The sequence below is a fragment of the Accipiter gentilis genome, chromosome 26 (assembly GCF_929443795.1).
Source record: "Accipiter gentilis chromosome 26, bAccGen1.1, whole genome shotgun sequence".
Lineage (NCBI taxonomy): Eukaryota > Metazoa > Chordata > Aves > Accipitriformes > Accipitridae > Astur > Astur gentilis.
Genome location: NC_064905.1, coordinates 5,729,017 through 5,753,911, shown reverse-complemented (window position 1 = coordinate 5,753,911; position 24,895 = coordinate 5,729,017). Strand labels below are relative to the sequence as shown.

At 38.5% G+C, this 24,895-nt stretch overlaps 1 protein-coding gene across 12 annotated transcripts in view; it reads left to right on the top strand.

Moving 5' to 3' along the window:
- Nucleotides 1–24,895, top strand: part of TENM2 (teneurin transmembrane protein 2) — a 641,052-nt gene that overhangs the window by 450,444 nt on the left and 165,713 nt on the right. For all 12 annotated transcript variants that reach the window (XM_049829391.1, XM_049829390.1, XM_049829388.1 and 9 more), the window contains 2 exons: nt 3,452–3,686; nt 16,767–17,005. In XM_049829391.1, the coding sequence (XP_049685348.1) occupies nt 3,452–3,686; nt 16,767–17,005 (474 nt within the window). The remainder of the gene's footprint in view (nt 1–3,451; nt 3,687–16,766; nt 17,006–24,895) is intronic.

Below are 24,895 nucleotides of genomic sequence, written 5' to 3'. Positions count from 1 at the left end.
ATATATAAAAAAAACCCCAAACCCAAAAAAACTCTTTCCTGATGTAAAAAGCCAGAGGTACTCCATCCAGACACTTATTGTGTTTAAGCTTCCAACTAATAAAGCAATTTGCAAGAGGCCGCAGAGCATATCATGTTGTAAGATACATTGTGCCAGTCCTTTAGGCTGCTGCTCTTTTATTATGGGGCAAGTGATTTACTTTTCTGAACTTCAGAGCTCAGCAGATTTGCAGGTACCGCTGTTGAAGTTTTAATTTCGGCAAAGATGCTCATAAAGAAGTGCTCAGATGTTCAGATGTGAATCCAATTTTATATCCCTGGCAAGTTCAATAGTCTTCAGCTTCTGCTTTTGATTCATTTAAACAGGTTTATGAAGAAGCAGCATATTAAGCTTTTATCTCTCTCATATATACACAAGTGTGTGTGCATGCTCCCTAGTTAGTACTTTATATATATATAAGCTTATATATGTTTTAATATAAACTATATAATATCCATATAATGTTGATATTGGTATTGGTTTTATTATTCTATATTAAATGCTACATTCATCTTATGCCAGATTTGTGAGGTTTTGCAGCTGCAGTATATGTTGACTTACTTCCTCAGAGCTTATTTTGCGCGCTACATTTTATTTACTGTGTGGGATCTGAGTCTTGACGCAGATTAAATTAATTTGTGGTAACTTGAATTCAGTTCTTGCTTCCTTAATCTTACAGAAATTCTGTTCATTCTTATTGATGTGCAGTTGGCTCACTTTTAAGAACAGCCTCTATGATTTCGTGGTTCCAAGATTCAGAGTCTTTATTTAGCTGGCACTACTGTGTCTCTCGGAGCAAAACTTTTTTGTTTCTGTGGATATGACTTTTCCATATTTATCCTCCGAAAGGAAAAGCTGCATCCAAAGTAAGTTAAGAAAATATGAAGCACATGAATCTTCAGAAGTAATTTTTAACACAAGGGCACACATTTGTATTTTATCGCTCATAAATATCCACTTACTGAAATTCAAGCACGCTTTGTTTAAAGCCAGAACACAGACCAAGAGAGTAATTCCACTTAAGCTTCTATGCGTGTGGATATTGTCCAAACACATTTTCTTCCTGCTGCGTCTTACTCCACATGCTGTTGGGGAATGGCAGAGGACCTAGTGTAGATTAGACATTTGATGTTCTAGGGGTCCAAATGGGGGCTTTAAATGTAAAATTTTCTGGGCTAAACAGTCTCTTTCAAGCTTAGGTAAGACACAGCCAAGGCAAGGATAGTGAGGAGCGCAGCACGTATGATGGCCCTAAAATTTAGGATGCATTCATGAAAGGTGACTTTGTATTTAAAGCAGTTGACACTACCATAGGGTGAGCATTCAGGCAAGAGACATTTTAAAAAGATAAACAACCTTCTGTGCAAATTTAAAACAACACGTGAAGGATGTTGAAGAATTTGTTATAATTCACTTAAAGTTTCTTGTCACAGGACAACTTCTACTTGCCTTGCCAAAGTCCCAGTAAACCTGTCTGTCTCTTCTTTATGGGCCTGTGCTTCCCCAGGCCCACAGTAATGCTTAAGAAAATTAATGATCTCTCTCCAAAAAACCTCTGTTCTCTTTCTCTTCCCTGGCTGTATTGCTGTTAGGAGTAGGTATTCTCACTAGCTTTTTCCTGGGGCGGGCAGTCGGCAGAGCAGTGCCAGGAGAGGAGCTGGTCCCAGGGGTGTTGAATAGAATCATAGAATAAATTAGGTTGCAAAACACCTTTAAGATCCTCGAGTCCAGCCGTCACCCCAACACTGCCAAGTCCACCACTAAACCACGTCCCTAAGCGCCACATCTACCCATGTAGGAAGAGCCCAGGCGGGCGCTCAGGACCAGGCAGGACACAGTCACCGCTGCGGCTCGGGGTGCCGTGCCGGTTTGCCCCTCTGATTGCCAGTGTTTGAGCTGCAATATCATGTGGTTTTCCCTACACAACAGACAAGAGACTGGTTACTTCTTTCTTGGATGGCTTAACATGAGAGTCTAAAATACCTCCCTGGTTATGGAAGGTGCTTTCACCAGAACTTTAGCATTCAGAAGCCTGAAATGATGCACCGATTTCAGTTCCTGGCTGTGTGGCCTGATTCTCAATTGGGATTAATCCCCCTTGAATGGTTTGGGGTTTGGTGGTTGGGGTTAGGTGTTTTATTTGGGGTGTGGGGGGGTGGGGGGGTGGTGTGTCTTTTTTTAAATATTGGCCTTAGTTAACTTACAGTTAATTAATCAGTTCAGCAGTTTTTCTATACTCCATTGTTTCATATAAAAATAGATGTCTAGCTGCAAATGGTTTCCCCTTGTGATGTTTTCTTTTATTGCTTGATTCATTAAGTACAGAATGTGCTTCAGTTTCTAAAAAAACCCATACATCATTATAATTATCATTTAACTAATATTACTTTTTCTGATTATTGTTCACTAGAAAACTACAACTTGATATAATGACTAAAGCATGCAGTCCATAACACACAGTGTTTGTTTTCTTTAATCTCTTTCGCTGTTTTTCTTAGAAGTAAACCATTGCAACATGTGGAATTGCACTTAAACTTATTTACCATTCTGCATTTATGTTTAGAAAAGTGACTATGCTAGAATGACACCTGCTTATTCTGTTTTCTTCTCGTGTGCTTTTTTTAATCCACTGGCCTCATTGATTAGAAAAATTTATTTTCATTATCAATGCAAACATGTCAGTATTTGAAGAATGAGAAAAGTTTATACCCTTCTTTATATCTAAAAAACATCACCTATCATTTTTCAGTGAAAGAGGCTGAAAGAGTAGCAGAATTTTCAGATCTTGGTGTGTGTTTGTGGCATTACTAAATAGAAAAATACAGGCCAAATCCTGATCGCATGGAAGAACATGAAAGCTGTCGTCATTGCATTGTTGCTCTCTTTTCATATTTGGAGTTTAATCTTTCGCTGGCACAAATACTGTTCGTTTGAAGCTGGTAATATAAAAGTGAATGAGAGAAGATTGAGATCTCTGATTAAGTTTTATAGAAGCCTAAAGATGGTATTCTCCAAAGCTGTTTTTAATCCCTTAAAGTCCTTGATACTAACAGGGAGGAAAAAGTTCTTCTGGGCGGGTATATAGAATGGTCAAGCTAGTCTGCTGCCCTGGCTCCTCCACAGAGGATCCTTTCTCCAGGGAGAATCCATAAAGAAGTATTTCTAAATCTAAGTATAGTCTTTGTGAATGTCCCAACTCTGCAACCTCAAAACACTGGTTTATATCTCTGATCTCTAATAATCACTGATATGATTTAACCATGTTTTAATGCCTACAGGTCCAAAAGGCATGCAGGTTTAGCTTCCTGTTTGTGGGGTTTGGCTTTTTTTCCAGGCAGCGGTCCCTTGAAAATGCCAAGGAGAATAGTATCATCAACACACATTTGTGATTTATTTTTCTTTTCTATTCTAGGCCCTTCAAATCATCACAGCCAGTCAACGCTGAGGCCACCTCTCCCTCCTCCTCACAACCATTCACTGTCCCATCATCATTCCTCTGCCAACTCCCTCAACAGGAACTCGCTCACAAATCGCCGGAACCAGATCCACGCGCCTGCTCCGGCGCCCAACGACCTGGCCACCACCCCCGAGTCCGTGCAGCTCCAGGACAGCTGGGTGCTCAACAGCAACGTCCCGCTCGAGACCAGGTGGGTCGCATGGACGGACACCCCCGGCGGATGCCGATGCACGGTTCTCTGAAGTGCGCAGAGAAAACGGTTTGGCTCCTTAGGAGATGGGGTTTAGTTCACTTTGGTGATGTCAACGATGGTTTTGGCTGACACAGCGTTGGGAGTTAGTGACGTTAGAATACCCACCAGCCTCTGATTTGCTTTGTGTCGGAAGGTAGATAGGTGACCATCTCTCTGTTCACATGTCCCGTTTTAAAGCCTTTTTATTCATTTGGACCATCCCTGCGTACAAAACTCATGGTATTAGCACAGCATATTTTACTCACAGGCTCAGGGACAACTTACTTTATAATTCGTATTGACTGTGTTGCTGAAAAATTAAACGTTTTGCCTTCCCTGCAGTAACAAACAGAGGCTCATTTGAAATTATGCATTTGGGAAGACCTTGAGATACAATCCCAGATTCGAGACTGACAGTACTATAATTTTAATTTATATTTCATCCAGTATGCAAGCTCATTTTAATCTCTTCTGTACGTGTTAACAGCTTGATGCCCGTGGGGCAAACAGTTGCATATAAATGAAAAGGTGCAGCACTTAGGCCTGCCAGATAAATAAATAAATAAATGCCTGACATGCTGCCGTTCTAAATATTCCGGTTTGTTGTCATTTGGGGTATGGAATGTCAAACATATTTAACTTGCGCTTTAAATAGCGGAGCTGGCAGAGCTGATCTCCCAGAATTTAAAATCAGCCATTGTGGTGCTGAAAAAAGCCATTGGAATAGTCGCGTGTTCTTGCTTGCCCAGAGAGCTCTAAACACAGCGTACAGGTAGAGGAGCTGGAGTGCTTATAACACTGGCTCGTACCGTGGCTTCAGCTGCTTGGTTGCCGCAGCTTCTGAGATGTTTGGTTTGCAGCCTTCCGGGAATTTAATGCCGCTCTGCTGAATTACACCCAGCGTAGCTAGGTATGGTATAGTTACACTGCTGTGCAGTCCCGGCCCAGTCCCTCCCGGATTTTCATTAAATATTGCCTTCTGGTTTGGAGCTCTGGGAGAAGTTGGTATAGCTGGATTGAGGCTTACAGCACCCAGGCCATTGTTATTCAGTGGTTAATCAGTGGTTGTAGCACCACGGGGAGCAAATGAGACTGAAAAGAGCAGGGAGTGTGTGCCCAGTCTGTGCTCCTGTGCCATGTTGGAACACTCACAAGGAGCTTCGTTCGCATTGCCCTACTTTACTAAAATGGTAACATGGGTGCCATGAAGAAGCGGGGCGGGGGTGCTGAAAAGCAAATGCAACTTATCCTAAAGCCTGAGATGTTCAAAAAAAAGAAAGGAAAGGGGTTCCTACTTACTGAAGGTTTGGAGCTAACTTTGGCAAAAAAAAAAAAAAAAAAGGAGCGAAGCTCGGCTCTTAACTGCTGTTTCTGGGAGAGCATCTGCTACTATTTAGAACTTAATTTTGCCATCCTGAATTTGGTATTTATTGCTAAGAACTACAAGATAAAAATATTGGTCCTATTCAGCCCAGGCAATTGTTGCTGTGTGGTTCATTGCCCAGGATTATAACATACTTTTAATTCTAGTGTAGAGTGATCCCTTACTGTTCCTTGTCTATCTGTTTTCATAGGAAATTCTTCTTGGGTACAACAGTACCTGAAATATGTAATTTCTGATGGCTTAAAATTGTCCCAATTTACCAAACCATTTAAATGGAGGGAATTCCTTGGGATATTCACAAAAGGATTCTTTGTCATAATACTGGCATCCCTGAGAAACAGAAGTGGGCATTTGTCTGGCTGGTTTTCCTTTACTGTCTGATTTTGTGCCTATTCCCTGTCAGTGGAGACTATCAATTCCATTACTGACTTCAGTTCTTCTCATTTTCTTCTTTTTTTTCATCATAAAACCTCTGGGAATATATATGTATTCATGTTGATAACAAAAGGTTACTTTGTGAATACTGTTATTTTTGGAGGCTGCAAGATACCCAGCAGTTAATTGGAGCCTTTCCGTAGATAGGTTTGTCATAGGCAATCATTAAGATATTAGAAAACATCCTGACAGGATTGCTGTGTTCTAAGACTATTCCAGAATTGCTTCAGGATCGATTTTTCTTCTTTTCTGAAATTACACACCTGACAGGACTTGGTGACAAGTTTCATCACAAGAATATTAACTCAGAAGATGATGGGGGGGGGGGGGGGGTGGTTGGCTGGGGTTTTTTTCTGGTTTGCAGTGAGTTTTGCTGAAATTGATGCCTGCAGATTCACTGGGGACTTTTAGAATTAGCCTGTAATTCTTTCACTTTAAAACTGGTATTTCATGTACATTCATAGCAGTAGCCACAGGAAAAAAAAGGACACTTGGTAACTTTTTAGTTCAGCCTTTACTTTACTTTACAGCTTTAGCTTGTGAAACGCTGATCCCTCTTATGCAGCCTCTTCACAGTGCACTAATGCATAATTTTTTTTTCTTGTTGTCAGTTTATTAATCTCACTAGTGGAGTGCTCAGGAGGCAAAGCCAGCACTTGACAGCAGCACCTGCTTTATCAGGAAAAAGTTTCACAACTTTTAGTTTTCACCTCTCAGTTATCTTCAGTAGATTCTGCTCTCAACTGAAAATAATGTGCAAGTGGTCACATTACTGATTATGAAACAAAAAGCTGTACCTGAACTGTCTGAAGGGAATGCTTTATGTCAGCACTACAAAACTCAGATCACAACTTAGATTCCAGACGTCTCTTTATCTAACGGTACCGAGCACTGAGATCTTTGAATAATATAATATAATAATATGTGTCTGCATGTCGTTATTCTTTTTTTTTTTTTTTTTTGTGGTAAGAATGTTTTTCCCTTTCCTTCTTTCACTTGCCATCTTAGGCAGTTTGGGCTAAATTCGGACTGTTTGGAGACAGCACTTTTTCCAAATATAGCCTTGTCCACCTCTTGTTTCAATATTGATTGGGGGGGCGGGACAGGGTGGGGAGTAATCGCATTTGGTTTATTTGCTTTGTGATGTAAAGTAAGCTTTTACTGCTTGCACATGTTTTCATGTACCCTCTTCAGCAATTATACCCCAAGTCTCCATGTACCCCTTGTGGTTGTGTATTTTTTACATAATTATGCTTAGCTGTGTTGCAGTAGCTTGTTGCTTTTAGTGGAGTTACAAGATTGCAAAATGCTTATACAAAGTTGCTAATTATGCTTTTTTGGAATCATAGAATGGTTTGGGTTGGAAAGGAACTGTAAAGATCATCTAGTCTAACACCTCTGCCATGGGCAGGGACATCTTTCACTTGATAAGGTTGCTCAAAGCTCCAACCAACCTGACCCTGAACACTTCCAGTGACGTGTGTTTGATTTTAGTGTGCTTGTTTCTGGTTCAAGGCAAACAAATACGGACTATATCTTCCCTAGTCTGCTGCTTCTTTATGACTGCAACAGGCCCCCAGGCTGGCTTCATAATTGTTCTGTTTTCTTTGAAATAAGGGTCCGTAATGGAAGGGTTGAAATATCTTTAACTAAGGATGCAGTAATGCATCGCCGTAGCATTTTTATGGTGCTATTTTTATGGTTCATTTCTGCAGTACTTAGATGCTTTACCTTTAGGCTCGAAGCTGCTGTTTAATGCTCTTTAACTTTTATTGTCCTCTTGCAGTCTGTTTCAAACCATCTCCTCCTCCTCCTTTCCAAAGTGCTGGTTTCTACGTTTTCCAGTTAAGAGGTGTTCTTTTATTGCTTCTTTAATCATTGCTTTCGAAGAGGATGAATGATGAAAATACTACCTTTGAACATCCCAGTGTAGGTCTCATTACTTCCAGACAGCTAGAGAGGCAGTGCTCTGCTTTAAAGCTTGAAATGCTTTGAGGGCACAGGGAGAAAAGTATGGCTTTGCAAGGAAGGCTTGCATCGGTTTTTGCACTGTAAGAGTCCTCCCTGGTACGGGAACCTCACACAGGGCCATCTACAGGTACCGGTCAAAAATGGAATGACTCATAAGTGGGGATAACAGAAAAGCTTTCATGCATGGGTGTTTGACTAAGATTGCCTAATGTACTAATGCCTGTTCCGGTACTTTATATTGGTGTTAATTTAGTTGGTACCATTATAATTAATAATACTTAACCCAAGAGAAAAAAGACAAAATGAAATAGAAATTAGTTTTATCCTTTAGTCCTCTACTTGGTCTTCTACTCTGAATTATTTTCAGTCCAAATCTTTTACTTGTAAAGATAATTTTGTATGGATGTCTATAATTTCTTTGAGCTTGCTCACAAGGAACTGTTGCCAGGCTTCAAGGAAGAATGTAATGTACTTTCTCCTATATTTCAGGAGAAAGGATCATGGTCATTCTTCTGCTGATTACAAAATCAGCTACTTTAGATCTTGTGAGCTCTAGTATAAAAGCAGTGGTCCAAATCTGGGGTCATTTAAGCAAGGTACAATTTAAAGACTGAGCCATCTGAAAATTAGCTTTAAAACAACCCCCATGCTGCTCTTCAAAATATTTGCCTGCTCCTGTTGTTCAAGCTATATTTTTTACTTTGCCAATCCAATTCCAACACAGTCATTCTGAGTGAGCCTGAGGAGGGAGAGCTAGGACAGAAAGGGGAGATTAATGGATGGAGTAGCAACATGAGTTATATCCTAGTCTGCACCAATGCAGTGCATGAACTCACAATCATGGGGCATCATAGGGAAACATCTGCGCTCAGCGTTTTGGTAGCTGCAGCCTTCCAGGCAGTGAAGGAATGAATGCGGCACGCGGTGGCTATGCATAGGCTATGGCAGTCCTGGCAAAAAAGCCAAGAAAATAGTACATGAAGAGCGGGATTTAGTGCTAAGTGTTTGTTTTGTTTTGAAGAAAGAAATTAAATATCTGACATGTTGTTAATACTGCATTCAGATGCTGTACCACACTAGGGTGTCAAGATCAGCTGCAGAACTTCTGAACTGAGTATGTAAACTTGAAGTTTCTGAATGTGTAGAAGTTCCAAGTTACAGCCGCTCTCCACAATTGTCTGCCTATTTTCAATGATGTCTCAATATTTTGATATCTTTATACATAATGCAAAATGTTCTGGAACAGAATAGTGAAATGAAATTTCCTTTTGTTAATGCAAATTTCTAGGATATATTCGGCGTAACACAACTACTTGGAACAGTAAAATAACTCTTCACTCTAATTTTGCTTTGTCTTATGTGGCTTTCTCTTACCACTTAAACTATATGGCTTAGTCCTCTGAGTTTGAGGGCTCGGGCAAGAACTGACTCCTCTGTTCTCTTGTTCCTGCATGTGAAGGTTGCAGGAAGGTTGTGGACTTTCCAAATAAATGGGATCTGCATAGATAGAGGCTGGACCTATTTAAAAATCAAAAACATTTTAAAGAGTCAAGTAAAGCACAGTCAAAAGCATCCCCAAGGACTTCACACACATTTGGGCCATGTACTTGGATGAATTCCAAAAACATTGTAGAAAGGTCATTTTTAGCAGGCTACTGTAGTATTGTTTTCATAACAAATGTAGACTCTGATAGGAGAGAAAAAAGGGTGAAGGAAAACACTACAAAAGCAGGTTACATAATGAATGATGGTTCAGAAAACCAATCTAGATATACTCCCACTCATATACACATAAGCTCAAAGAAGTTTTTACAGATTGCAGATAATTGCATGTTTTTATTATCTTGTTGGTTTGCATTTTTAAGTTTTGGGTTGTGCAGAGTGAAGAGGCAGCATGAGTGACTGTACGGGAAGAGGCAGGTATGTTTAGGGTGTTAACGTTTTATTTTTAAAAAAATTAATCTCAAATTATGTGATTTAGGTTTCTATTTTTTAATTTTACATGTAGACTGATAAAATTATTCAAGAGATTTGAGTTTATTGTTCTATGCTATTATTCTATTATTTGTAGTCTACTATTTATAGACTTGAAATAGCACTGCTGTTAGTACTTTTTTTCTTGTTAAGTGAGTAGTTGAATTAAGAGATAGTGAAGAGCTTACATGTATGCTTTTTAAAATAGAAGTGTTTTGAAATTATGTTCATTAATCGATGTAGAAAGCTAAAATTGAACGGACCTATTGAAATGCAAAACACTGTTGTCATTATCATCATTAACAGAAAAACAAATGTAGGCATTATTGGATGTCATTGCTTTGACTGCACTATGCAACATTCTACTCAGAACTTTACAGCAGAAAAGACAAGTTTTTCCATGTAAGAAGGGAAAGGTCCTATAGTTTGAGCTGATTCAGAGGTACTTAAATCTTCCTATATCTGCATTATCCATCCTGCTCCCATTTAATGTAAGTACATACGCAAAGTAACCGATTTTTTGTGATTATGTCTGTAGCTATTCCTGTTGCTCTTTACTAGGCGTTAACTAGCAGTTTCATTGCTGCCTTCCTGGAGAATAAACAATGGTGTGAGAAAGATAGGCATAAATTTAAAGGGGAAAGCAGTTATTTACTGGCTAACTCGCACAAAAGCTAACCAGGATTTCAGCTGACAGGCTGAGTGAGCGTGCTCACCGCCTGTTGCAGGGCACCGAGAACCTCTTCTGGCCGCGCAGGCACCAGTCAGGAAGGTAAGGGCTGGCCCCTGTAGCTCCCCGGGGTTGCCACGCTGCCTTGTGCCACCAGCTCCACCAACACCACCAGTCGACCCCACGTATCCTTGCGAGCCTTCCCGGGTTTTCCCCTTTCAGATTTTACGCCTTTCCATGTCGGTGTTCTCCCTCTCAAATTCTTGAGCTACCAATGATCCCCATCTCAGCAATCCTTCCTCTCTCCATATTTTTCACCTTATCTTTCTACAGACTCTCTCACAGCTCTTTGTCGCAGCTCTCCGAGCAGCCTGAGCCAAGGCTATGGCATTGGGACGTGTCAGGGCTAGGCCTGGAACACAGCAGCGAGAGCCCCAGGAGAGCACTCCGGATTAGAGAGAGAGAAGGTTATGAAAGTTTATCCAACAGTACCTCAATCAACATGTTCCAGATAAAAAACAGGTGGTCCTGTAAGAAGGTATCCAGTACAGAGCTAAGGCAGCAGCTGTGGTACAATACAGAAGTTTTGCCTTTTTTTACCTACTCTGCTTTGAACTGCAGCTTTGTGAACATTGCCTATTTGTTTTTGTTTAATAATATGACAGATCGGGGTGCCCAAAGGCTGGCACCTGCCTGTTTTGTACAACATCCTACCTTCCTGTCAGACAGGTTTCAATTACTCTGCTTTTGTGTGTCCAAGCGCGTCTTTGTTAAGAATGTGGAGATGGCAGGGACGAGCTCCTCTGGTACTTCAGGCAACATCCCTGACACTCTGCTTTACACTTTGCATTTTTTAGAAGACTTTGCCCGGGGGTATGAAGAACCCGGCCTTTAAGGAATCATGAACCTTTCAAGAGCTGGAAGGCTGGTATTAGAGCTGCGCTGGAAGCTGGGCAGCTGCTGCAAGGCTCAGAGTTACATTACAGTGGATAGAAGTGTCCCATTGCTACTGATGTGTTCATTCTGAATTAGTTTCCATGCCTGATAGAGTGACCTTAGTTCCTGCACCGTGCACACTAAGTTACAAATTGACTGTCTGCAGCAGGCTGAAAACCACTGAAATAGTGTGTTGTCACAAGGGCTGTCCTCTCTTTGCAACAGGCGTTTGGGCGTGAAGGTGCCCGTAGGCACACTTGTGTAAAAGGGCCGGTTTGTATATGTAAGTGTGTATTTTAAATAGCTTTCCACTGGAAAAAACCTGTTTTACTGAGTTTAGTCTGAAGATTTGACGTGATTGAGACAATTTCTTGTAACTATACAATTTAAACACATATAGATGACATTTTAAACCTTTATTGCTAACTTTAGTGCATTTGGAGAATACCTAAGTCCCTGTGTTCTAGACACTAAAAAGACTAGAAACTTCTGTGCAGTTTTACCACATCGGAGAGTCCTCAGCTGTGTAAACCTGGTTGATAACCCTGTGTTTCTCTGCAAGAACCAGAGAGCAAGAACATGCAATAAAATCTCATCTGGGGAAAGACAGGTGACCAAAGCTTGCACCAGTCTAACATTCAGAGTTCATTGTAGCATAAAAGGCATAAGAACAGCTTGTAGTTTTCTTCAATCTTGGTTTCTTTTTGTATGGAAGTTAGAAAACTGCCATAAAACTTCACTGTATGAATTTGGCAGCCACTTTGAGGCTTCCACTGACATAAAATGACTCATGGCTACTTTTTTGGAGGACTTGGAAGACTACAGAAGATTAGCGGGTTTTTTTCCGATGAAAGACAGCATGTTACATTCTATATTTCATTGTTTTTTTCTGCTAAGAATAAATGTCCAACAAAATTATGGACAGGTATGATTTTTACCATAGCTTGAAGATATTTTTGAAGCCCCTAGAACCACAAAATTGAGCTGTTACTGTTTTCTTGGTATGTATCTTTTCTATTTATTAATTACTATTTAAAACTCATGGAAAAAAGACAATTTAAGCATTACAGCTCTCTGTTACTTTTTTAATACAGAATAAACTTAGGATAGTATGAGGGAAAGAAGCAACTTATGTTAGAAAGTATCTCATTCTTCCTTTCTATTACAGTTTTTCATTGCAAACCCCCACTTTTTTTTTTTCTCAACTGGTTCTTGCAGCATGCTGCTATGACAATCTGGCCAAAAAGGAGGGTGAAAAAAAAAGATCGTTCTCTCAAAGAATATGAAAGTTAATACAGTCTCTGTCAGACCACTATTCCCTGAACACCAGAGGTCCTTTTGACCTGTGGGAAAATAAATGCTATAGAGAGCTCTGAATTAATGAAGAAAGCAAAATATAGCTTTTTCCATTTACCGTTAGTCCACAGAACTGTAGACAAATGTCCCCTTGCAAGCTCAACTTTCATAAATGTCACCTTTCTCCTGGAGTCAGTGATGAGGTCCCCATCTGTGATCCAACGCATCAGCAGCACACACTGCTTAAAACAAAGAGGGGGGCATTTTACAGCCCAGAAAGCTGCACAGTGGTACAGGAGAGCACTGACCGAGCTACAGGGTTAACTTTTTTTCTGTGAGCAGCATGCAAGCTCTTTCGATAGCTTTCATGGTTGCCTAAATTACTGAATCGTTGTATACTGACAATGGTATTTGGTAGTTTTCCAGTATAGGAATGTCTTCGTGATGCACAGAAATTAGGGAGACTGGGCTGAGACTTAGCAAATTTACTCCCATGTTTTCAAAATAGAAATTTAGTCCCACTCTAAATCAAATTACTAATGCTAATTGTGAGGTAGAAAATGTGTTTTTCTTAATATGTTTGATAGGTGAACAGGTAAGACAGAAAATATACAGGTTTTTTAATTCTAATATGGAATGTATTTGAATGTAAGTGAATGGGTACAAATAAGATTATTTCTTTTCATAAGGCCTCATTGTACATACCTCCCAGTCTTACCGCTGTGAGACTGTAATTAATGTTGATAAATGCTCATGTTCTCTCTGTGCAGCTTGGGCCCACAGACAATTGGTTGTACCAGAGCATGTCAAATCCCACATAAAAATATAGCTATAGATCATTGGGTTTAGGGATAGAGTTGAGACAAGTCAATTTATTTCCATTAGTAGCTGAATCCAGTCTTAAAACTCTGGGGGTCCTAGTATTTTGTCCATTATGTTCTCAGTCTTTCTGGTGTGCTTTACTATAACTTAAGGTATCTAGAGGCTAATCAGGTCTCCAGCTCCTGAATGCAGTGCCCATTTTCCAAAATGGCTTGGTGGATATTTAACATATATTTAGTTAAATGTCTTTTAAAAGTTTTGAAGGCAGAATTTCTGTACTCTAAGATGGTGTGCTGTCTTCTTATTGTTGCCATTTTGTCAGAAATCCTCATATGGTGACAATAAGCTTTCAGCTTTCAAAATACATGGGTAGGACCCACAGGTGTGACAGAATTCAGAGTTTATCCAGTGATATTTTTTCTTTTTTGCTTTGAGAATGACAGCGTTCCACATATCTATTTCAATCAGCCTTTTTTGCTTCGATCAAGTTCTAAGCAGTTTTAATGATATAATAAAGATCATGTTTGCATGGAAAAGTATTTTGGTTTTCTTTATATACTTTATGTATCTCAAAGTGGATCACAGTGGAACTATTTTTTCCTTCTTTTTTTTTTTCTTCTTACATGAAACAGTGTATGATTGACATGTTCTATTAAAACATATCTAGATATTCATTAATTCAATTTTAATGGGAGCAGAGTTTCATTATATATCTGTGTTTACTTTAACAATGCTTTATATTAAAATTTCTGTTGGTAATGTAGCTGCCTTCTCAGCTAAAGAGGACATAAAATTCCTGGGTTTAAAAACCTTGACATTTCAGATAAAGGCAATGCCAAGGACTGCAATTTCCAGTTTGATTCTGTGAGATCTGCTTTTAGGCAGGAAAAAGAAAAGAACTGTAAGAACTCTTTGTTGTAGACCCTTAGGTCCAAACCTGAAAGGGCCGTTCATGCCATGAGGATTTAGGAGGAAGGAGGTCCTGGTCTGAGGCAGATGCAGAGTCAGCCTGAATGAGAGAGATGAGCCTTCCTATCTGCCTTTGTCTCACTAGGTCTCTCTTCCTTCTGTCCTTCCTTCTTTCCTCATGCTCCTCGTCACTTCAGTCCCTAGTTCCCGTCCTGGAAGTTGCATTGTGTTCCCAACACTGGCAAGCAAGAAGAAAGGACTAAAACTGCTTCTGCTAACAAGTGGTAATCAGGTCTTAACCAGAGAAAGGGAATAGAAGTGTCAACAGATCTAGTGTTACACAACCAGCCTGATAACATCCTTTTCCCAACAGTTATTCTAATTGAATTTTTTGCAAAGTAAAGAAACATTTAAAATGAAGTGTTCGTGAAATCAGACTTCCATTATTTCTTGCTTTCTTGTAACTGGAAGGTGTGTTTTTTTCTTGAAAATGATAGGTAATTTTGAGGGGGAACCCCTTTTAGCATTTGCCTTTACTGTGTTTTCTCATAGATCTTGTACAATGTGCAGAAAAGAAGCAATTCTAACAGCTAATGAGCCTCACTGATAAGGAAAAAAAGAAGGGCAACTTTATTTGAAAAAATGACAGAATGTTTCTGTCATTTGTAACTGGTTAGAATATTCCCTTTTTATTCTTCTTCTTTCTTTGTTTTACAAATACTGCATTAAAAGAAACCACACAAAACCAAACCAACCAACCAAACAAAACCCAAACCCCCACAGAATTAATCTGCTTAAGATGGTTAGGCTTTGAAAGCCACTTCTGATTGTGTGCTTGTGTGTCTGAAGTTTCTTCTGCGGTGTCTCCAAAGCACAAAAAAAACACTTACGACAGTGATTACTACCAATACTACCACTAACTTAGGTGACTGAAATATTTTCTGAAACAAGCTGAATTTTTATCACTGTTATGAGGGATGTACAAAGTCATTTGGTGTTTAAAAAAACAAACAAACAACAACAAAAAAACAAACCAAAGACAGTATCAAACTAAGTGATCTTTCATGTTAATTAATAGTTTATTAATGACGTCATTAAAAAAAAGACCATATTTTCAGAGACTGTTTTCAAATGTGAATGTTTAGCCATAAAACTGGGAAACCTAGCCAGCCTCCTTTTTCTATCTTCTACCTGTATGCAAATTCTATGCAATTTATGATGCACTGGGTTTCATTTCAAAACAAATATTTTAATGTTCTTTAAAATCACTTTGATTATTCTGTATAATAAGTATACAGAGTATATATAAGTATATATGCTTGGAAGTACGCACATGCATGATGATGGGTTGGAAAATGCATTTAAGAAACACATTTCAGTTTCAAACTTCCAAATCATTGTTGTAGTAAGCAGTGACTGAAACTGATATTGAGGTTCTAACAGGTGGTTTGAGAGTGACGTACTAGATTCTGATCTGAATAAAAATGTTAAACATTTTTACATTTGAAGTGAGACTTGGGTTATTTTAGGCTGTGGTTTTGATTTTGGAGATTACTGAGTATCTTCATTCTAATTGATTCCAAGAAGCACTTGTTTTTCAGCGCTGTGAAGGTATAGGGTATGGAAGGAATGTTCACCGCTCTTTTGTATCCAAACAAGTGGCCTACTTGAAGACCACTGCCTTTAATCTGTGCTTCTTCTTTTATCATTTACTGAGAACATGCTTGTAGTCAGTTCTTCCTGACTGTGAGAAGTTAATCTAGAGAAGCCAGTCTTCTAGTTTGCTTTCTCCATTTCCTCTATCTGGAATGTGTTGGCAGCATTTTCCGAGATTTTGTTAGGTAGTGTATTTTGTCCCTTACTTTCTTCTTAACTTATGTATGGGCACTTAAGTCCTCTTTTTTTCTGCTGAGTTGTGTGCTTTTGGTGATTGTCTTAGTTGTTCAAACCAAACCTGTGAACTGTTAAAAAAAAAAAAAAAAAAATGGTTAATTCTAATTCTGGTAGGATCTTTTCTTACAGAACTATGGTTTTTGCTCAGTATGTTCTTAAAAGTTTTTTGCTGGCAGCTTTTGCCAAGAGTGTTAATGAGACTCACAGTTTTTTTGTCTTAGATTAATATTTGTTGGGTAGTAGCTTCCACAGGGAAATCATGTAAACCCGTGAATTCAGAAAGGATGTTTTCTCATGAAGTGTTCTGTTATACTAATAAACGTTACAGGTATTTTGTAGTGGAATTATTTGCTTTGTCCTAAGCAAACACAGGCCAATAGGAATCGATAGTGACATTGCTTCTGAATATGAGCTTTGTTACTAGCACTTGCACTTCTTACAGGTGCAATCTCAACTGGTACTCAAAGACACATCATCGGTCATGCTGGTGTTTTACCTGGTATCTGGTCGAGTTGCATCTAATTATAGAAAGGGTTATGCAGATATCCTGACACTGTGTTCTAGTGAGAATTGTTAAGCTCTGGTAGCAAAAAGACTGAGAATTTTCACCTCCTTACTTCTTCATACAAAATCCTTTTTCTTTTTAGTTGAATTTAACACATTGTGGCAGCTGGAATAGAATAGGAAATATTCTTTCTTAACTACAGGACTTGCCATTTTCAACTATGTTCCATTTTATGTTTTTCAGGCATTTCTTGTTTAAGACATCTTCTGGAACTACTCCGCTGTTCAGTAGTTCTTCCCCTGGTTACCCGTTGACCTCAGGAACAGTTTATACTCCACCTCCCAGACTGTTACCTAGAAATACGTTCTCCAGGAATGCATTCAAGCTGAAAAAACCCTCCAAGTATTGTAGCTGGAAATGTGCTGCTTTATCTGCAATTGCTGCTGCAGTCCTGCTTGCCATCCTGCTAGCATATTTCATAGGTAAGGCTGTGTTTTCTCTGTCAAATCACATAGCTATGTCAGCAAATGAAAATTCAGCAGATAAAAGGATGGTCAATCTGTTTCACAAATTCATGTTCTTAATGAGCAAAGAAAATTATTATTCCTTATACTGATTAATGAGGAAAAATAAAATGTTGAAGTCCTGCTCACTGTCATAAGAGCAGCAGAAGCAAGAAATTGGTTCAGGATTCTCAATGTGCAGTGTTAACTTTAGGTGTCAGATGTGCATCTCTCATAGATGGTCCAAACGGAGGGTGACATAATTTTTTTATGTACTACCATATGTTTAAAAATATTTGGAAAAACTGGTGCTAGGTGGTGAATCCATATAAGTAACAGAAGCTACTATCATTTGAATTCAAATATAGAATCATAGAATCATTTAGGTTGGAAAAGACCTTCAAGATCATCGAGTCCAACCATCAACCATGCCCATTAAACCATGTCCTGAAGTGCCTTGTCTACACGCTTTTTGAATACTCCAGGGATGGTGACTCAACCGCTTCCCTGGGCAGCCTGTTCCAATACCTGACAACCCTTTCAGTAAAGAAATTTTTCCTAATATCCAATCTAAACCTCCCCTGGTGCAACTTGAGGTCATTTGCTCTCATCCTATCTCCAGCCACCTGACAGAAGAGACCAGCACCCACCTCACTACAACCCCCATTCAGGCAGTTGTAGAGAGCGATAAGGTCTCCCCTCAGCCTCCTCTTCTCCAGGCTAAACAGCCCCAGTTCCCTCAGCCGCTCCTCGTAAGACTTGTGCTCCAGGCCCCTCACCAGCTTGGTTGCCCTTCTCTGGACACGCTCCAGCAACTCAGTATTACCATCACATGCTGCCTTTAGATAAAAAAACCTCACAAAATCATTTTGATTAATAAGTCTTGATCTATATCTGTATGCCTAAATTCCTGGTGATGTTAGATCTAAATAGGTAGTTTCATTTTGTGTGCTGTTATTTTTCACATTCCACACATACTTAGTATTTTGTAAGCAAAAATATAGAAAGGAAACTCTAAATGTTGTGCTTATTTCCTCTGATTAATATATTAATGCTGACCACACCATGTCCTAATTCCTTCTGTGGTCTGTCGAGATTTTTTTAACATGCTTCTGTTATTTTGTCTTTCTTAATTTAATTAACTTCTGATTCTGTTGTGTCCCACCCCCCGTATCCCCCTCATTGTCTGTTCTTTTGGAGGTTTTTCTAAGTGTCTACACACACTAGCAGTGTATTTTGTACCTTTTACAGTGCCTTCAACAACACCTTGGTGACAATGACGTCCTGCACAAACTCTCTAGCTCCTCTGAGTAAATGGCAAAATTAGGGTAGCTTGTCCATATTTTCTGTTAATACTTTCCAGACCTATTCTATGTGGTTTTTAGTTCAGCTCTGAAACTATTCTCATATATAGTGCTCAAAAGACCTATAAAGATGTACTGAATTTTCTCCCTATTCTCTCCATTTGAAGAGAATTATTTTCTTTTTTTGGATCCCATATAATCTGACTCTACAGGATAGACATTGTTTTCTACGGAAACCCTATTTTTCATACTAATGAGCTTCCGTATGTAGTTAAGGTATTCAGTAGTAAGAGAGAGCTGGCTGGCTACTTTATTGCTGCTGTCTCTTTAGGCCAGGCCTACATCCCAGCATATTCAATACTACAGAGCTAACCATCTTTCCATATTTCTTCTGTTGAAAACCTCAGAAGAATAACAGGCTTAGTTTGATACATAAATAAAAAGATTGGAAAGCACGTGATTTATTGAACTTGACAGTTATCATACAACAGCTCTCTGGGTGATTATGCACATGGGAAATGATATACTGTAAGTTGAATATTTTAATCATGTGCATAACTTTGAAGTGATGGATTATGAAGTGCATTTTTTCTTGGTATTTAGGTTACTGTAATCTAAAGCAAAGCTTTGCAACATGGTTATTGCTTTCTACACTTTCATATACTAAGACAAGAGAGAATGTAAGGCAATGCATTGACTCTTAATAATTGATGAATGAGCTATCGTTTCAAGTAATGACATTAGTGATCCGTTTTGACAGAAGTTTTTGAGGTCTTCTTTCCTGCCTAAAGAATGATGAGTGCAATAAAGTTGGCTAGTGAACACAAGAAAGCAGGTTTTAGGAAGAGAGTGTTGGCTCAAGGATTAAATAATGAGAAATTACCTGACAAGCTTCATGCCACACACAGTAATGAATAAGTATATTGAAGAGCAGCTGTCAAAACCAGAAAATAGCTGCAATTAATCCTGTGGGTAAATTTGATGGCTCCACTGTGATCATAATTTAAAGCGACGGAAAAGAGAGAAAAGAAAAGAAAACAAGAAAGAAGTTGCATTGCCTTAGGTGCTTGTGAACAACAGAAAGGTAAAAGGGGGGTGCTTTAGTTAGGCCTTTCATTAATTTAATTCTCTCACTCTTAGCAGAAACTCGTGGGATTCATTCCACGTGACAAAGAGCAGGCATAAGACCATCAGCTATAAGCTAATCCACCCATCAAATTGCTGGGACTTGCTGTCCTCCAGTAGTATGACTTAAGGTGATTGGTACTTAAGGTGCTAAATCAGCTCCTTATTTAAAAAAAAAAAGAAAGAAACAAACAACTTAAGAATTCTTCCTTGTTCTGCAGTTCTCTGCAGGGTTACCTTCTCCTGGGTATGTGCAGAACTTGAGTCCTGGGGAAACTAAATATCCTCTCTCCTGGGGAAAGAGCAGCGGTGCAAAATACCAACTGTCCTGCTCTTCTGCAGCTCTTTTGGAGCTCCTGACCCACTAATCCCTGAGCTGCTGTGAAGACAAAATAATTCTGTCTTGCTCTGTTAGGAGGAAAAATGTTTTTCTGTTTTCAAAATGGGTGACCAGAATAACGCTCAGATCAGGCCAAAATCACAATTCTGTCCTAATCATTGAGACAGTGGGAAAATGAGAGCTGTTAATCTACCAGGAGAGCTGTCAGTCTCAGGAGGGAGAAAGATGTGAAGTTCCCCAAGACACACGGGATGAAGGGCTATACTCCATATTGCAGTAACTCCTCTTGACGTATTTTGCTGTCAGAACTACAAGCATAGGAGAGGCTTTAAATGTGCTGATAATGTTTTTCTGCCATACATCTTGGCAAAGAAAATTTCTTGCTCTCTACCATACCAGAGGTTATACTGGGGTTACATTAGCTAAAAGTAATAGTTATGGAAAAAGTCATCCAAATTTGCAGCAAATGGTTCTGCTGCTTAGGTTTGTCAATGTATCTAGGCTGTGTGAAGATAATCATATCAATGCTAATCAGGACTAAATGAAAAAGGCAATGCTGGCAAATATGAGGTATATTATATTGAAGGAATGCTTTGAAGTTCTCATAGTCTTCAGGATTTCTAAATGAATAGTCCTATAATAAAAGAGATGGGGGAATTGATATGGATAGATCATTGAAAACATGCTGTCTACACATTTAAACATGGGACTTTCAGAGGACTGCCAAAGATTATGGGTGGCATAAAAAAAATTCCTAATGAGGAGTGATTTTATTAAAGAGACAAGCAAAAAAAGTATCATAACAGATAGAAAAGAATAAATACTTAAAAAATTATTTAGGCATTCCTATTGCCTTTCCGATAATACACAAATAAAAATACAATTCATGAAATGAAAAGCAGTATGTTTAAAGCTTTAAAAATAAATTCATAGTGCATAATAACATCTGGAACTTTTTGCCACACTAAATAATTGATGCTAAATAAAGATACTACTGAGATTTTAAGAAGTTAAACATATGTCAAAATAATGATAATGTGTCTTGTTAGAAGGATACTTTGGTTTTTATTTTCTTTTTAAGATAGATTGATCAAGTAGATTGATGCTTTAGATCATAAAATGCCATTGAAGTTTGGCTATTTAGATAGAATCTTCCTTTATGGGCCAGTCAGTACCATCATTATCTGAGCTTTCCTAAATCTTCCTCTGAAACTTATCCTGACTAACGTCTGGGAAAAATTCCTGCAGGTTTGTGTGCCACTGGTCTACTGTGACATGGCAAGTGTATGTGCAAAATATGCTTGGTTTTGTATGCGCACAGTTTGCCGTCTTAGATATACTGTTCTATACCTGAATTCCTTTACCCTTACAGAATTTCTGCAGAAACTTTGACACCCGTCACATTCACCAGGTTGAAAATAAATCAAGCAACTTTGGTTTGTTGTTGGGTTTTTTTGGTTTTTGGGGGTTTGTTGCTGTTTTTTTTTTAAAGGAATCCACAGAGGCAAAAATTTTTCATATTGTTTCCATGAAAAAAAGCATTTTAAGATGTTTCTGTGGCTGAGTGTCATACTATTTTTAATAGCAGAGAATAGGAAAAATTCACTTCTGTTAACTTTTTCCTTACATGGTATACAAAATGTTCTCTGCTTATTGAAAGCCAGGTTTGTCACTTCTCCCTGTTTCTTCAGTAGCCAGATGTAAATGTGCAGAGTATAAGTTGGTAGTATTGCACAACGTTTCGGTAACTTCCAGCATGCAGTACGTAAATAAAATCGTCCTACAATCCTGAGACATACACCATTTCACAAAGCCCAGGAGTTATTCCCATTATGCTGGGGTGACATATGAAGAATGTAGAACTAGCCATTCAAATTAGGACATCCTGGAAGTACTGGACTGGTGGTAAAACCCAGTTTCAAAAAAGTAATTTATAAAGTGTCAAAAGGAAAGCATATACCACACATATTGTCTTTGTCAGTGTTCACTTCAGAGGTTAAGGGAGTGATGAAAGCATTTGTCATGTTAAATTAGTTTTTAGCTCTTTAGATTTATGCCAAACTTGGAGGAGAAAAAAGGAGAGGAAAAAGAGAGTCGCCTTGTGTTTTTCACAAAGTAACTGCTGCCAAACATAAATACCACATTTTTGTAAGCCCCTACACTGCTCTGATTTCTGCCAATCTAACTCTGAGCATCAAAGAACATCTGACCATTAATATGTCAGTACGATACAAATGTGGTAATTTAAAGTATTTAGGCTTTTCTTTGATAAAAAAAATAAAAAAAAATAAAAAAAGAACTGTTATTTCCTGCAGAAATTAAAAGCTACAATGGGTTTAAAGATGCTCCACTTGAAAATAGTATCTTGAGAATCACACTGATAACTTAGAGGATTGATGCCATCTTATCTACTCCTATCATGCAAGAAGATACAGGAAAAATAAAAGGAAAATGACAGAAAGAAATTATGAGAATGGCATGCTTGCACTACATCTTTAGTGCATATGTTGCATATGAAAATGTTATTACTCATTTATTCTTCAGTGTTTTTTGGCCTTAAAGATATATGAGGTTTGAGATAAATTTCAGTTTTCTGCATAAACTTAAAATAATATATTCACTTCTGTGCTATAGAAAGGGCTGAATTGCCAAAGGGTCTGGAAGTTAATTAAGCAAATGAAAATGTCCTTCTTTTTTTTTTATGCCCTATAGGTATTTAAAATTAGAGCCTGAAAAATAGCTGTGCACAGAACAAATATTTTGGTAAATTTCTTGCTATTAGAAAGCATCATAGGTGTTTTAAGGATAAAAGATGTATAGACAAATAAATGGTTAATTAATTTGGCTATCCCGCTTGTACCCACAAAAGTATTCATTTGTTTCTGTGACAGTCAGAGAATAAAATTTATGGACTTTCTGAAAAAATTAGACTTGGAAGTAGTAGTCTTATCTTTACTCTGTATCAAATATGTGTACATACCACAGTTTGCACAAAATTGTATTCTTCAGGTGTTGATATCAACTTGAATTATTTTATTGCCACAGATAAGTCAGATATTTGCTAACATGAGTGCCCGTGTGAAGTTTCTTGTTCATTCATATTTGTCATTTCTTCCACTCATAAGTCCAAGTGTCTTTTTGACCCTGATTCCACAGATCAGGATTGATCAAAACAGTTTGCTCAAGTGGCTATCTTATGTATCAATTGATTTTTTTTATCTCTCCGAGTTGTTTTTGATGAATGGCAACCTACATTTCATTTGATTTCTTATGTTGCATTTGTAGAGTCAGAAAACCACTGACTTTGTCTTGTCCAGACTTCACTGAAATCAAATATGCTAGACATTTTGGAAACCAAGACTGAAAAAAGAGAAAATCATGCAAAGATGGAACCTCTGAGAGGCAGAGGTCATCTGGCTGCCAATCACTGTTATCAGATTTGCTTGAAATCAATGTAAACCAAGGGAGCTCTGCATCTTGCAAGATTAGCTGATGACAGAAGGTTCTGTTCTTAAATTTGCATTGAAAATAGGTGTCAGTTAAGGGGCAATAATTAAATTTTAGAATATGCCTGTCATATTCTGAATGTCACACATTCAGTGATTCTTATTGACTGTTATCAGCCAATCTGAGAGAGAAAAGAGTAATAGTAGCTCAGTAAGCCTGTCTGATGCTACCTCTGAGGAGAGAGACTTTGAGCCTTTCAGAGAAAAGCATGTGGCCCATTCCGTAAGAAAACTATGCACTAGTACTGGGAATCATGGAGCCTGGCTCCAGGAGCTTTAGATGTGGCTTTCTAGCCTAGCAAGTGGCCTATTTCACAGTCCAAAGGTGTGAGAGTTTCATTAGGTGAAGGAGACAATTTTCAATTTTCCTAGAGACAAAATGTTCCGGTTGCTGCATATGCATAATGCCACAAAAAACAGGAGGATATTTATGTGAAATTACTCCGGTATAGTTTGCCTGTGCTCTTCCTGAGTCAAAAATAAAAGCTTGATCTACAGATTTGTTCCAAGAAAAGCCAACGCACCTATTGTTTTGCCTATCAGAGATCTCAGAGGTAATGGAAGTAGCTACCTTTCAGTGTGAAGGGGCAATCTTATCAGCCTGTTCAATTCTTTTTGTCTTTGTTGAGGATTTTCATACAGTAAACCTCAGCACTTGAAACTAAAGTGAGACTAAACCTTTCTGTAACGTAGCATTTGAAATTGAAAACCCTTTCTGCTTGTCTACCAAGTTGAACAAACGTACTCTAAAACCTTGGCAAGAAACCCAAGACCAAGAGGATGTTCTCTTTTGTGTGTTATTGGGGTTGTGTTTTGGGGGGCACATTTTCTTTGGTTTTTTTAATGCATATTGCACAACACAATCTAGGATGGGTCTGAGAACACATTTTTCGTAGATGCTGGCATTGCTCCCCAGAAGCTGTTAAAACATATTGCCATGAACTTGAGTAAAGTAATGTAACTGCCTAGCTGATGCTAGCTATAGTAGGTGATGCTGCATTACTCAAAACATGTGGTGTGGTAGAGGTTAGTATCACAAAAATGAGCAATGTGATGCCATAGGATAGCAATGGCTAACCTGGAAATTTTAGAGAGAGAATGTTTAAATATAGTAGTTTAGTAGTACAATTATTCTTTATACAGTACAGGTTTTGGCTTTTTCTACTCAAAGCTGCAAGAATGGCTTCCTCAAAGAATGGCTTCCTCAGAGATGCTTGGGTTTTTGGTTGTTTTGTTGTTGTTTTTTTAAAATTGTGACGTACGAGCTGTGCTTCACATGCACTGTCATTGTCCTACTATGCACAAACTAGAAAATATCCTGGGTTTCATAATGGCTATGTAACAGAGCCTATTCTCACTTTCATCAGTGCAAATACTGAATATTATGAATTTTTTTAGTAGTCTAGGATTTAATCCCAGAATCACAGGTATGAAATCTTGTCAGGGCAAAAACATAACAGAGATAAGTAGATGCAAAACAAGTCTTGCAGGAAGTCAGGGGGAAGAAGATGAAAAAGCTTTGAGATACTTCAGTGAGACATGCTTTATAACCTAGCCCAACATACTGAGATGAGACTATTTTTCAAGGGAAGGT